The sequence below is a fragment of the Panthera pardus genome, unplaced genomic scaffold, assembly GCF_024362965.1.
Source record: "Panthera pardus isolate Hobbes unplaced genomic scaffold, ASM2436296v1 HiC_scaffold_25, whole genome shotgun sequence".
Classification (NCBI taxonomy): domain Eukaryota; kingdom Metazoa; phylum Chordata; class Mammalia; order Carnivora; family Felidae; genus Panthera; species Panthera pardus.
This window is the reverse complement of record NW_026526821.1, coordinates 44,181,169-44,196,082: the sequence shown is the minus strand read 5'-3', so window position 1 is coordinate 44,196,082 and position 14,914 is coordinate 44,181,169. Positions and strand designations below refer to the sequence as shown.

At 47.9% G+C, this 14,914-nt stretch overlaps 1 protein-coding gene across 1 annotated transcript in view; it reads right to left on the bottom strand.

The window, feature by feature from the left end:
- The window catches only part of SLC24A3 (solute carrier family 24 member 3), a 479,630-nt gene extending 466,710 nt beyond the window's left edge, over window positions 1-12,920 (bottom strand). The window contains exon 1 of the mRNA XM_019462411.2: window positions 11,877-12,920. Within this exon, the coding sequence (XP_019317956.1) occupies window positions 11,877-12,318 (442 nt within the window). The 5' untranslated portion in view covers window positions 12,319-12,920. The remainder of the gene's footprint in view (window positions 1-11,876) is intronic.
- Between the last annotated feature and the right edge of the window lie 1,994 nt (window positions 12,921-14,914).

The window sequence follows — 14,914 nt, the reverse complement described above, 5'->3', positions numbered from 1 at the left end:
GTAAATGGATAAACAAGCTGTTGTACATCTGGTTTAATGGAACACTACTCAGCCATGAAAGGGAATGGACCTACCCACACATGCAACAGTGTAATGAATCTGAGAGGCATTCTGCTGAGTGAAAGAAGTCAGTGTCAAAATATTTCATCCTGTAGGATTCCATTTGTTTGACATTCTCAAAAAGACAAAACCAATGGTAACAGAGGTCAAACAATAGGGATGAAGAAGGGTATAACTGCAAAGGGTTGGTTTGACAAAGTTTTGGGGGGCTGATATTTTTGTTCTGCATCATGGCGATTTGAATGTATATTAATTTTTTAATTCAAAAGCGGTATCCAAGATATTATATATAGTATTCAATCAATTTTGTAATATATGAGGGAGGAAATATACCACAATGTTGGAAAATACTGGAATTGACCTGCCTTCATGTCCAGATTTATCGAAAGTAGGTACAATAGGTTTTCTTTTTGCACTTAACCCAGCAAACATTTGTGATTTCAAATAACCACATTATGAAATCCTACTAAGAAGGTGATTATCATCGGGTTTTCAAAGCCTAGGGTGTTAAGGTCCTAGGAAACTTTGCTTTGTTTGGAAGTGGTGTCCAGATCACAGACTAGAATTGTAACACCAGGTATGAAAAAAGTTGAAATCTTGTAAACTCAAAAACCCCAACAGGAAAAAATTCATGGTTACTCATTTTTGAAACAACTAATCATTGCCATGGTTATATGAGGTGACTCCCCAGGTGGAAAGTAAACCAGCGATGTTAACTCTCTCCTGAAGCAAGTTAAGACTGTCCTAAGAGCCCGTATTTCCAAAAAAAAAAAAAAAATCCCCCCCAAAATATTTTATTTGCTACAAGAAGTAGCCGCCCCCTCCCCCGACACTCCCTAATTTTCCCCATTTAGTGACTACGCTAAATGCCAAATAATTCCCAACAAGATTTTAGCACTTCAGGAACATTTCAGATTTTGAAATAATTTCACTGAGTCCATCTACATTAAATCCATTTCTAGCCTTAATTTTCTGCTTTTTCCTTAAGTATTTACTAAGCAAAGAGTCAGAAAACTGGGCTCCACCCCCAGCAGTAATTCTCAGATGTTAAGAGACAATAGCCCCCAAGATCTCTATCTCTAATACCCTAAGAAACAGATACTGGTGAAAATCTCATTGCAGAAAGCTTAGCCAAACTGCCTGAATGAACAAGCAACTTGAAAAAACTTTCCACAGAGAATTCATCCAGCAATGCTGTGCAAATGACAGGAAACATCATCCACCAGAGAAACTGGTCACCAGCCACATGCAGCCTTCACCCAGCACTTAGATATGGCTGCCATCCCTGATTAGGAGTGAACCTGACGACTGAGAAAGGTCTCCATGCCCCCAGTATCGCGAATGTTGACGGACTTCACACTCCTCTCCCCACCCCCACCTCACAAGCAGCTTTCGGTGCAGAGCAACACTGCTGGTGGTGGAATTTCCTTTAATTCTAGAAGCTACAATTTTTTTACCTTTATTTTTGGAGTAGGTGACAGAAGTTACTTACTTTGACTGTTGTTTCTGAATAAAAAGATACACAGGCCGTGTGTGGTTAGGACAGGGCAACACAAGTTATCCTCATGATGGTGGATCTGTGCAATATTCTGATTGTGGTGGTTACAGCAACCAACACAAGTGAGAAAGCTGTATAAAACATACACACACCTCTAACACACACTACACACACACAATACTATACACACATGAACAAATACTACACGCACATGCATGCACATACACACTACAGGCACACACATGCTGAATTCACTACATACACTACACATACATACGTGTACACACGACACACACACATACTGAATGCACACACACACACATACTGCACACATATGCTCTACACATACATATACACAAACACTACATACACTTAAACAGATACACATATACACATGCACGCACATGAGCACAAATGAAGCTCGGGAATCTGAATAAGGTTGGTGGCTTGTTATCAATGGTACTTCTCTGGTTATGGTATTATACTAGAGTTTTGCAAAATGTTACCATTGAAGGAAACTGGGGGAAATGTACTAGGGATCTCTCTGCATCCACAGCTATCTCAATAAAAATCTCAGTTAAAGGAAAGGAGATGATGAAGACTATGCCTTCTTTCCCCCTACCCTGAGCATAAGCCCCATCAGGGGGCAACAACTCTTACCAGTTTCATGTATATGAGAGCTAAAGAGATAAAGGAGGAAGGCAGGAAGGGAGGGGAGGAGGGCAGGAGGAAGGGAGCCTGAAATAAACTGCATTGCATCAAAATAAATTGTTCAGCTCCATCATACTTATAACTGCCTCAGGACAACTCACTGAGTCTAGGAGAATGTTTCTGCTGAACAACACCCCCTACCCCCCACTTCCTCTCCCACTGGATTCCTACTGGTTCTCCCTCCAGACAGGACATGGGGCAACCCCTTTCTGAGAAACCCAACCACCCCCTGATAAAGATCCAGAACTGGAGACATGGAGCACTGCCCGGTGACATGGCCCAGTTGGATCACCTTACAGAGAAACAGTCAACAGACCCTCCTCTTTGCAGTTTCCAATCATCATTTCAGTAGCCTCTCTTAAATATGAGTACACACAAAGGATCACTTAACTTTTAAAGAAAGCACATAATATGAAAAACAAAGCGGAAAGACAACAGCAACCTGGAAAAAACCAAGTCCACATACAGAAAAGGAAATTCCAAAGACTACTTACTATTCACACACTTTAGGATATAAGCAATGATGCTGTATTGATGAAGCAGAACAGGATGTTACTAAAAATAACTCTCAGAGGAGGGAGAAAAAGAGCTCTTGGAACTAAAAATACAACAGCAGAAATGAAATCCTCAGTAGAACTAGAAGATGTGGTTCAGCAACCTATAGAAATTAGAGCAGGAGGATGAGGGAAAAATGGGAGAGAAGAGATCAGAAAATCAGAATATCAATCTTGGAAGTCAAACACCCCAGTAACAGACAATCCAGAGAGGGGAGAGAGCTTGGGTTGGAGGAATGCACACAAGTTCCCAGATCTGAAGGACATGAGCCTCCAGATGAAAAGAACCAGGTGAGTTCCCAGTACAATACATGAAAACAGAACCACCCCAGCCATTTAACTGATATGCCTGAACATTAGGAACAAAGAGCACCCATGCTTTTGGGGGAGACAGGAGGAAACAGGTAACATACAAAAGAACTAGAACAGCATCAGCCTTCTCAGGGGTAACCCTTAAGAGCAATGCCTTCAAAACTGGGGAAACTGAGTTCCAACATAAATTCCCCCTCCAGCCAAACTATCTTCAAAGTGTGAGACTCGAATTAATGTATTTTCAAACCTATTTTCAAATCTACGATGTCTCAAACCTTTGTTTTCTTGTTTCCACACTCTGTCTTAGGAGGCACCTGGAGTGTGTGATCCCCAGAAACGTGTACCACAGGTGAAGGGATAAACCAAGCAGGGCAGGAAATGCATACAGGTTCCTTGCAACACAGGGAGAGCTGGGGGTTGGGGGGGGGGGGGGAGTCATGGGCAGTATGAAGCTATAGGCAGATCTCAAGATGACAGCTGGGCAGCAGATTTAACAAGCAACCTATCCAGACTAGACCAAGCTGGAACAATCTAAGAAGGACTTCTGAAAAAAGAGAACTGGATAGAATATCTAACGGCAGTGTACATAGGCAAAGAAGGTGAGGGCAACCGGAGGAAAGTTTGGGCTTCAATTAGTGGTGAAGGCTTAGAAAACTAAGCAAATATTCATTCACATTTAGGACAGAAAAATTAAGCCCAGCATGCTTCATAGCTCGGGTACAAAGAGCACTGACATGGCTGTGATAAATACTGACCACTGCTCTATCCAGAGGTGCCTAGTCTTAGCTGCACACTAGAGCCATCTGCTTCCCTTAAAAAAAAAAAAAATACCAATACCCAAGCTATACCCAGGAACATTATGTCAGAATCTCTGCAGGGAGTTGGGGGGGGGGGGGGAGGGTTAGACCCAGACATAAGTAAAGTTTAAAGTTCCCTCCTGATTACAAGGTGCAGAGAAGACGGAAACCCAGGAGCCAAGCAAAGATACAATTTTCACCCTCATGCATACTATTTCCCAGGTACTTATCTGTAGCAACTGCTTATGATCTTGACTTTTGACAATCAGCTATATTCCACCCAGATGTCCTACCAGTAATCAAAGTCAAAATGTCCAAAAGTGAATGTTCCTTCTTAAAGATGGTGCTATTGACTCAGCAACGTTAACCTTCAGCACTCCCTTTCTCCTGGTCACCCATGCTTCCCATCACCCACTTTGTTCTTACATCAAAACCCTACCCAAGAAATGTGCTTGTTACTTCCTGTTCCCTGTGGGTTCAGAGCGCACTGTTTGTCACTCAAGTGAAAATGACTTTTGCTGAGGTCAAACAATGCAGAAGCAGAGAGGGAGTCATGAAGAGAAAAACACAAAGTTGCAAATGTGAAATTCCTCTGAACTAGGTCAACAGAGAAGCAGACTTTAATTGTTCTCATTCTCCTAGAAATGAAGAGTGATGGACAAGGAATAATGGCTAGATTTCATGATTTAGATAAGCAATTTGTATTGGTTTGAATACCTCCAGAAATATCAAAGGCCTATTCACCGTACCTTCCAATGTTTGAAGTCTAGAGTTCAAAGGGTCATGACTGCTCCTCGATCACAGATGTGCCCAGGAAAAGTTGAGTTTTTTTGTTTTTTTTTTTTTTTAATGTTTATTTTTGGAGAGAGAGAGAGAGAGCGAGCATGTGAGCAAGGGAGGGAAAGAGAGAGAAGAGAGAATCCCAAGCAGGCTCTGTGCAGAGCCCAACGTGGGACTCAAACCCACAAACCTTGAGATCATGACCTGAGCCTAAATCAAGAAGTGGGTGCTTAACCACCTGAGCCCACCCAGTTCCCCTTGGGAAAGCTCAGCTTCTATCCAAGTGTCAAATGTCTATGCACTGCCATTCAAATTCACAATTCCCCATATATACATCTCATTAAAAGTTAGGCAAGGTTGGGGAAACAGGGGTGCTGTCGATTAAGCATCTGACTTCAGCTCAGGTCATGATCTCACGGTTTATGGGTTCAAGTCCTGTGTCGGGCTCTGTGTTGACAGCTCAGAGCCTGGAGCCTGCTTCAGATTCTGTGTCTCCCTCTCTCTGTTCCTCCCCCGCCTGTGCTCTGTCTCTCTGTCTCTCAAAAATAAACAAACAGTAAAAAAAATTTTTTATTAGCCAAGGTTTCATTTGGGGTCTGTGCCTAAAACCTTATCACCTTGCAGTTCCCCACCATGTTTGGGGACCCAATTTATACCCTCACCTGCAGTAAATGAGATAAGCTATCTCTCCTGCACCTGTGTTAATACTTGACATTATCCTGCATTTTCATTTTTGCCAACCTGATATTTAAAAATGTATTTCATCATTTTTAAAATGAGATTTCCCTGATTATTATTGAGGTTGAGGATTTTTACTGGTATCTACTGGTCATTTACAACTGCTTTGTCAACTGCCTGTCAGTATCTTTTACCCAATTTTTATACATTTGTTTTTTGTTCCCCATTCATTACCAACCTAATTCCTTTGATTTTCCAGGTTCCAGCTTCTCCTTACTACCAACACCTCCTCACGCCATGCTGTGTCTCTCATTCGCCTCGCCTATAATTCTTGAAAATTAGCTGTTCGACGCCTCTCTTCCCACTAAAGTCTAAGCCACCATGAGGACAATATTCTGAGTATCCATCTCAGACACTGCTGTCACCCCAACAACTAGTAAAAAGCCTGCCAAATATTAACTGGATGAATGAATGGAGGTCCTTGGGTCTTACACCAGTGGAGTCCAGGCAGAAACTCATTCAAGAGGTGCCACTGAAGACTGTTTCACAAGGGACCACTTACAAAGGTGGGAGTGAAAACTGGTAAGGGAGGTGAAGCCCCCAGGGATGAGAATGAGGACAGGACTGGTGCACCTGCAGCCACAGGAGAGAGTCTGGAAGATATCTTCCATGTCTTAAAACTCACAACTCTGTGATTAAAACTGCCTGGATGGCACCACGTTTCACTAGAGAAAACCTTCTTCCACTGTATCCCTTAATACGTCAAATTCTCAAACCCTACAGGATAAAACCATGTTTCAAACTGTTGCAAAGACAAACAAAAGTCATTGCCAAACAAGCCCTCCAGAAACTGAGGGCAGGAAAAGAGCAGAAAAACTTGAATTACCTTCTGGAAGTACCACTCATTTGCTATGTGACTTCAAGGACATCTTATGAACTTTCTGTACCTCAGTCTCCCCAATACAAGAGTCACTGTACTATTATTCCCTCCAAAAACATATATTTAGCTCAAGGAAAAGTAATCTCCTTGAGGAAAAAGAGAGTTGCCAAAATCCTGTCCTATCAGCCAACTTCCACCAAGCCCTGGAATTCTCAGCAAATGGCTGGTTTTGCAATTCTTTTGGCTTTGCCAACCCTCCAGGGTATTAAAAAAAAATCTTCCCACAAGGATTCAAGGCTTGCAAGTAAAGGAAATCTTTGAGAAAAATCTGGGTTGATGAGCAGCTAAGAAAAGCCAGGAGAGACACATCTATATATGTTTAGGCAGAAAATAGAAAAGGTTGAAAAGCGATGTGTTTCGAAAATACTGCTTCTATGAAAGCAACCTTCTGTTACTCCTTTACTCTCCCCAGTCGACTGAAAAAGGCAGTGTGATTCCCATTTTCTATTCGTGTCCTCCTCAGCTGGAGCTAGGCAATGCAGGGGCATGCAGCTTGGATACAAGTGGGCTTGGGATCAAATCCTGCCACTTAATGAAGTGACACAAAGCAAGGCACTCACCTTGTGTGGCTCCGTGTTAGCCCATGAAAAATGGGTAACAACACTGACTTTGATGGATGGGGGAGGGGGGGAAGAATTCTAAATCGTGAGATTAAAACGCATGCCAGTAACTGAGCTCCTGACATGCAGTCGCTAGTTATTACAGGTACTGTAGTTCAGAAATCAAAACAGCTTCTTTACTTAACAAGTGTCTTTTGAGCATCTACTAAGGGCAGTTGATGCAGATGACAAAGGTGAGCAAAGGTCAGAGGGCCCCTGATCTCCTGGAGCTTATTAGAATGTGGTGAAGAGGACAGGTTACTCAAATCACAACCAAACAAATACATAATTGGCAACTGTGATAAATGCTATGAAGAGAAAATAGCTCAAGGAGCAAAATGGGAGGACCTAGTCTGGTTGGGTAGATCTTAGGCCCGGAAGTGAAAGATGAACGAGCTGTGATTGATAAATGTGGAACTGGCATGTGTGACAGGTCTGGGGCCAGAAGAAATGTCACCCTTTTGAGGAGCATTAGAAAGACCAGTGTAGTGAAGCATGGAAGGGAGGGCAGGAAGGGAGGATATCCAGGCAGAAGAATCCAGCAAGGCGTCCCTGTAAACCACACGAGAGATTGAGAGGTCGTGGCCATTGTCCTCTGAGGACTGGGAGGTCGCAAAACTAAAGATAGGCTCTCAGCTTGGCAACTGAAATGTGCAGTTCAAGTACCCACACAGCCCTCTTTTCAGATACCACCTGTGGACCCCACACCTAACTTAAGACGGGCTGCCATGTTTTCATGATTGGAAGGTATTTCAAATATGTGTATATTTATCATTCACCATTTACCTCCTTGGGAAATGTCTGTGTCTCTAAGTTATTATCCCTTGGATCCCTGGTTTTCCAAAGATAGCCACAATATACATGCCCACCTGCTCTCCTTACAATATAACCTGACACTCCTCCACTGAGTAAGTGGTGACATCTATGTCCCCCCTTTTTGAACTTAGGATGACAACTGCCAATGCCTTGAACAAAAGAAAACAGTGGAAGTCATACCACATGACTTCTGAGGCTAAGACATAAATGCTGTGTACGTCCACTTTATCCTCTTGGAACCCAGCTGCTGTGTTCTGAGGGAGTTCAAACTAAGGCACATGGAGAAGCCATATGGAGAGGCCATACATAGGTGTTCTGGGTAAATGCCCAGCTGAGAGCCCAGCCAACAGCTGGCCTCAACCCCAGACACGGGAGTGATGTTGCCTCCAGATGACTGCAGACCCAGCTGTCAAGTCACCCAGCCTTTCAATCTTTCCAGCTGAGCCCCAGACGTGGAGCAGAGATAAGCCATCCCAGAACACCCTGTCCAAACTCCTGACCCAAAGTATCCATGAGCAAAAACATAAAACAGTAGTTCTACACCACTACGTTTTGAGGAGATCCATTATTAGAAACAGTAACTGGGCCAGAATATATATGTAAACTTTGAGCTATATATATTACATATTTTTTTTCTTATTCATTACTCACCTACCTAGGAACTTTCTAGAGGGGATGTTTATCATCACTCCTAAGCTAGAACCTCTGGGCTTTATTCGTACCACTTCTGGAAAAAGATGACCAGGTTCCTCACTTCAAAGAAAAACTAAACATTTTCAGACCACTCAAAACATGCAAAAGTAATCCATTCTCACTGCAGAAACAAGAAAAAGAAAAGAAAACCCTCATTTAGCCAATCTGACACCTTACTTCAATTGGCTTTGAAAACAGATCAAAAATGTCATCTTTAAGATACAAAACAGATGAACATAAGGGAATGGAGGCAAAAATAATAGAAAAACAGGGAGGGAGACAAAACAGAAGAGACTCTTAAATATGGAGAACAAATAGAGGGGTTGTGGTGGGAAGCAGGGTGGGGGGGAGAGGGGATGGGCTAAATAGGTAAGGGGCATTAAGGAATCTACTCCTGAAATCATTGTTGCGCTATAAGCTAACTTGGATGTAAATTAAATAAATAAATTATTTTTTTAATTAAAAAAAAAAAAAACATGATCTTTATCAGCAACCATAGAGCCCTAGCTAGGACTGAAGAGCCCTTGTTTCCCTTCCTGAAGAGGAAGCCCTTGCTTCCTCTACCGCTGAAAGCTCAAGCGTCTGCGAAGATGGTGTGCAGCTACTGAATGAGGCAATGCACATAAAGCGTACTGAGCTCAGTGCTTGGCGCTTACAAGCCCATCCACCAGTTGTTACTCCTGCTCTGGTTATTGTGAGGATTCACATTTTTGTTGATTCCAGCAGTAACCCTTCCCCGACTCGTATTTAATAATGCTTGCATCCCATCTCAGCAGAAAGGAGTCAATACTGGAGTTTGGTTAGATGTCAGGAAAGGGAGCTCAGGTTCCACACCATCGAAGTGTTACACAACACTATATAACACAACTGCCACACATCCCTATTTTGGTTTGGTAAAAGAACAGTCTTTTTTATAAAAAAAGAAAAATCGATATGTGTTAAGAAAACAGGCTTCTGAGAAGTTACATTTTAATCACGGTGTGGTTTTCGAGGTAAATTAAAAACTATATTCTCCTTGGATCATTAGGAAGGTACCCCCCATGTGATTATATAAATATTACAAAGCTGCACCCAGATGGTGGCATGAATACCAGGAAACAGAGGTGGGATCAAAGAGTCAGGCCACCTTGGGTTGGGTCCTCCCTCTACTCCTCAATTGCTGTGTGACCTTAAGTGAATCACTCAGCCTCTCGCAGACACAGGGTCTTTGAAACAAGGCCAAACTCCATACTTTTTATCCATACTGAAAAGACACTTAAGTAGAGTTAGCACCCAAGTTTCCAGGGTAAAAAGTCAGTATTCTAAAGCTTAAGTATGCCAAAGGACAACCCCCCCAAGCTAAATAACCACTTGCAGATTCACACACATTAATATCTTAAATATGATCTAAAACACACACACACACACACACACACACACACACACACACACACAAACACCTGGGCCTGGCTGTGAATCAGCAAGGTATCACGTAATGAAATCATGAGTATCTACTTGAAGAAAAGGTGATTCGAGACAGAATTACAACTGGCGTGCCATTTGGGGGCTGGATGGCATCCCCCTTCACACTGCTGGACTTTCACGGTGATCTTCAGTTGCTGAGGTGGGGGTCTTCTGAAAGCTTGCATTTATGGAAGGAGAGAGAAAGAGAGAGAGAATATGGGAGGACAGAGATCAAGGGAAGAGACCAGGGAAAGGGCTGTGCTATGGAACAAAGTCGGAGTTGGTGGCACCTGAAAAGAAATGTCACTGCTAGGGAAACCATTTCAAAATGACATTCTAGTCACCAGGTTTCTAGTTTGCAGAGTGTCTTCCACCCCCTTCCTCCTGAACACCCCGGCTTTCCCAGAGCCCCAGGCGGCCCCCAGCCATCGATGGACTTAACTATATGGGCCACACTGGCCATCCAGAAAAATGCCCCTTACATCCTGGAAGTGATGGGCACTCTAGAACTCCCAGAGCCCCAGCATGCAGGAAACATGGCCGGCACGTAATTGACTTAGAAGAGCCCTTACCAAAGGTGGCATCAAGTACAGACTGGCTTTGCACTCAAAAAAATCAGCAAGATTAAAAGGGGGTTAATGAAAACCCTCTTCGAGAGAATCAGTCAGTCACTGCTTTTGGCAGGTCCGACACTGCCCTTTAAGAGAAGTCCAGCTTCCCTCCCTGGCACACTCCCCTTCACCAGATAATCTGGGATTCGAGAGAAAAGGAGAGAGCTCTGGAGTCCCGACGGCTCCACTGAAGACCGGGACCGACTCGCTCATATTACCATATAAGATGAAGTCTGTCAAGAGGTCTGCTAAGACTTGAACCAAGAGGGACCACCTGCTTTCCCCACGAAGCACGAGACCAGCCAATCTGGGGGACATCCCCTTTTTAACCGATGCCACCCTTCACCATCACTATCAAAGTGCTTTTGTGCTGCACTTCATAACGCCTTGTATTAGAGCTACATCTTTCTTAACACCAAGGCACATACTTGTAACGGCTTTTTCTTTTTCTCACAACCATTTTTACGGCTGTTTTCCCACGAACCATGCCACTTGAACTGCTGGGATATAAAACCGTTTTTACAACATTCTTTTTCTTCCAAGTCTTTCCCTCCGTTATTTAGACAGCTGCCCCCCAGGGTCCAAACTGTTTTCAGTGGACAACTGTTCTGAGCACATTTCTCCACAAGGTCTATTTCAGCTCAAGAAAGGCCAAGGACAAATAAGACAAAAGTTGTGGGGAAAGGGCAGACCCACTGCAGGGCACCATGAGAGCAGAATGCAGCGTGACGGGGCAGCACAATCTAAATCATTTCTTCCAGAGCTGCAAGTGCCCAGAAGGGATCAGTCTTCCCAGTGAGTGGTCAGTGAAAGAGAACAAGTCCATTCCTAAACCCTAGCCAGGCGGCCAACACTTTTCCTCCCCGGAGTTCCCGGCACCTGTTCTAGAAAAGCGGGTACGGAGCTTTCTGCCTGGTCCAGACCGCCTGTTCCGTATGGGGAACACTGGGAAATTATGTGTTTCACCAGTCAACCAGCCCCCTTCGTGCCCTCAACAAGCCGAAGGTGTACAGGTGGTTACCTGCACAGGTACCAAATCGTACCGGGACAACTTCATTGCTGGCCTTGGGGGACTTCTTTAGGGGAACAGCCCCCACCCCCTCCGCCACCAGTCCCTCCTGCCGGTGGGTAAGAAGGACAGAGAGCCAAGAGGCACAGGCAAGGGTCCCCAGGGCCAGCCAGGCGCCCCCGCGTGCCGGCCGCGACTCCACTGCGCGATCCTGGCCTCCAGGGCCCCATCCTCCCGAGCCCCTCCGAGAGGCAGGGGGAGTCCTCGTGCCCGGCACCCCTTCCTGCCGGCCAGCCTGCTCGCCCCGCGCCCGGCCCGGGAGCCCCGAGCTGCCGGAGCCGCAGCGCCCACTCGGGGCGAGCCGCGAGCACTCACCATTATGCTCTTGCATGCTCGACAGCGACCAGAGCAGCAGCGCCACCAAGGCCAGGAAGCAGAGCTGGCTCAGCAGAAGGTCCCTCCGGCGGCTCCGGCGACGCTCGCGGTCCTCGTCGTCGGGCGACGGCATCCTCGGGCGGCAAGGCAGCGGCCCCGGCGGGGGCCCCGGCTGGCGGCGGCCGCTCCTGTCGCGGGCGGCCGCGGCGGGGACGGCGGCGGGAGGCACCCCTGCGCGCTGCAGCCGCGCGTCCTCGCTGCGCTCCCGCCTGGCCGCCGCCGCCGCCTCCTCTTCCTCTTCCCTGCCGCTGCCGGGCTCGTCGTCTTCGTCCTCGTCGTCGCTGTCGCTCAGTCCCTCCTCGCCCTCCTCCTCCTCCTCCTCGCCGCTGGCCCGCGCCGCCGCCTCCCGGCGCTCGGGGTCCCTCTCTTCCTCGCGCGCCATGGCTCCCACGCTCGGCGTCCGCGCTCGGCCTCGGGCGGCGGCGCGGCGGGGGCGGCGGGGGCGGCCGGGAGGCGGGGGCGGCGGCGGCCGAGGAGGAGGAGCGGGGAAGGACCGGCGGGAGGAGGGCCCGCCGCTGGCCAACTCCGCGGGCTGGCGAGGCCACCCGGGCTGGCTCCGGCCTCGCCGGCTGCGGGAGCGCGTCGCGGGACCGCCCGCTCCCTCACTCCATGGTCCGCGCGCGGGGAGCGGGGAGCCGGGGCCGAGCGGGGCCGGAGCGCGCCGGGAGCACGGGCGGCGCAGCTCCCGCAGCCTGCGGCGGCGCGGCGGCTCAGGCTCGGAAGCGGGCGGGGGGCAGTGCCGGGGACGCAGCCCGCGCTGGCCGGCGCGGCGGAGAGGGGGCGCGTGGGGAGGAGACTGAGCTGGGGAGGGAGCCCCGTGCGCGATCCTTCGGCCGTGCGGTGCCAGGGGGAGGGAGGGGGCGGCGCAGAAGGCCCCCTCGTGGGGAGCACGCCGCCGGGAGGCGGGTCTCCGGGCAGAAGGAATCGCCCGAAACTTCGGAGAAACAGAGGGGGTCTCTTCAGCCCCCCTCCCCACTGTCTGCCCGGAGCGGAGACGCCGCGAGTGCGCTCAAGCTGCGCGCGCCCAGCCGCTAGCCGCGCCTCCTCCCGCGGGCCTCCTGGGTTTCCCTCCGCCCCCTTGTGGGGATCCCCCGCGCGCCAGCCTCTGGACCTGGAACCGGACTCTCTGGAGGCACTTGGCTCGCGAGGGCGTCCCGGCTCCCCGCGCTGGCTCACACTTCACTCCCAATCGCGCTGGATCCAACCCAATGCTGTTGCTGAAGGGAGGGGGGGGAGGGGGGAGGGGCGGCTGGCACTGTCCCTGAGTGAGGCAGCCTGAGGATCCCTAGCCAACCTCGGGAGGAAGACCCTGGCCTTCCGCAGGGAGCATCAGCCTGCCCCTACCCCCCATGAGGAGGAAGCCCTAGTTCCCCCATTTCCCTGCCCCCAGTTCTGCTCCCACCCTCACCTACTTAGGGTGGTATCTGTCCTGGAGTCTGGACCGGCCCACAGCCCTGCAGAAAGGTGCCCATTTAGAGAGAACACCTAGTGGTCTCAGAACCACCCACCCTTCCTGCGAGGGTTTCCAGGTGCCTCCCTAGGTCTGCGGGCAGGATAGCAGATAAATAGACCTGAGATACAGCCTTTGCGATGGGGCTGAAAACAAAAAAGGATCACCTGGACACCAGGGGTCTGTCTGGGTGACTGTCTCCATGGAATCTGGTCATGTTAAGGAACGTAGATGCAGACATCTAGGCAGGTGAGGAGGAAGGAAGTTTCTCCACTCCTCGGTCTGAGAGCACACACAGAGTCCAAGTGTGTCACCAACCTTGGAGACCCGTGGGTGATCACCTAGCCCACAGTCTCTAAGATGAACCCAGATATCACATGGGGACAGCAGGGTCACAGCAAGCAACAAAGCAAGCCTTCAAAAGTGGCTGGCTTCCTTTCCACAGAGGGACCATTTCACTCAAGGAGACTGGAAGACTTTTCTGCTTCTTGGTCATGTCATTTACTCAGATGTGTTCTCAGCTCAACATATTCCCAGACACAGAGCACCTTCCCTATGATGCCGGTGTGGTTGTCCTTATGCTTTGGTTCCCAGGTACTGAGAAGAATTTAAAACTATGTAAGTTCATCCAGGCTGGAGTGTGTGGGGGGAATTCTCCAGTGGTGTTACCTCCCTCAAACATTCAGAGACACAGGAATGGAAGGTTAGGAGCTGAGTACGTGCCTTCATTCAGCTAACTGGGGAAGATACTCAAATAGCTTTTTCTAGTGTAAATAGGAAAAATAAAAGTGAAAGAGAGAACTAATTGGGCTAGGGAATGAACACAACACCAGCTCAGGGGGAGATTGCCACAGGCACAAGGAATTGTGTAATCCGGTAAAGGGAGAGGTATCCGGGAGGGAGCAGGGAGGAGAAACCAGGAACTGGCAATTCCCTAGAAATTCTCCTAACACCTGCAGTGAGAGGAAGAAACAGGGCAGGGGAGAGAGACAGATCACTCCAGTGGCACATAGAAAGGACATTTTAGTTAATACTCATTTTGACAGATTTCAGAGTAAAGAGGGTATTGAAGTAAAAACAAAGATCCCCAAGCAGCCAGTCACCACCCATGATGAAAAATGGGGAATTCTCTTCCCCGGTCTGATAGCACCTTTGCCCTGGTGGATCCCTCACCCCCACACCCCAGACGATGGCTTCTCTGCAAGAAGGAGAGGAAAGCTTCCTTCTTGGGTCAAGGAAGTCCCTCTTCTTCAACAGGAACACTTTGGAGTTTGCGGGGGGAGAGCAGACTGCTAAGTCCTGTGTCAGCACTGGGGGAGGAAGACAGACCCCAGTGGGCTCCTCTTCCAAGGAAAACAGTTATTTTTGTCCTATGTGTTGTCTCCTAGTCTTCAGAGGCACCCCCTTTCCAACTGAATTTTGTTAGGAGCAGCAACTAAAATAGCTAATGTGCTACTTACCTTTCACCATCAGGATCATCATCAATCCTCAGGTAGCTTTTGCCTTTTATTTCTTAATCCGTTTGTAT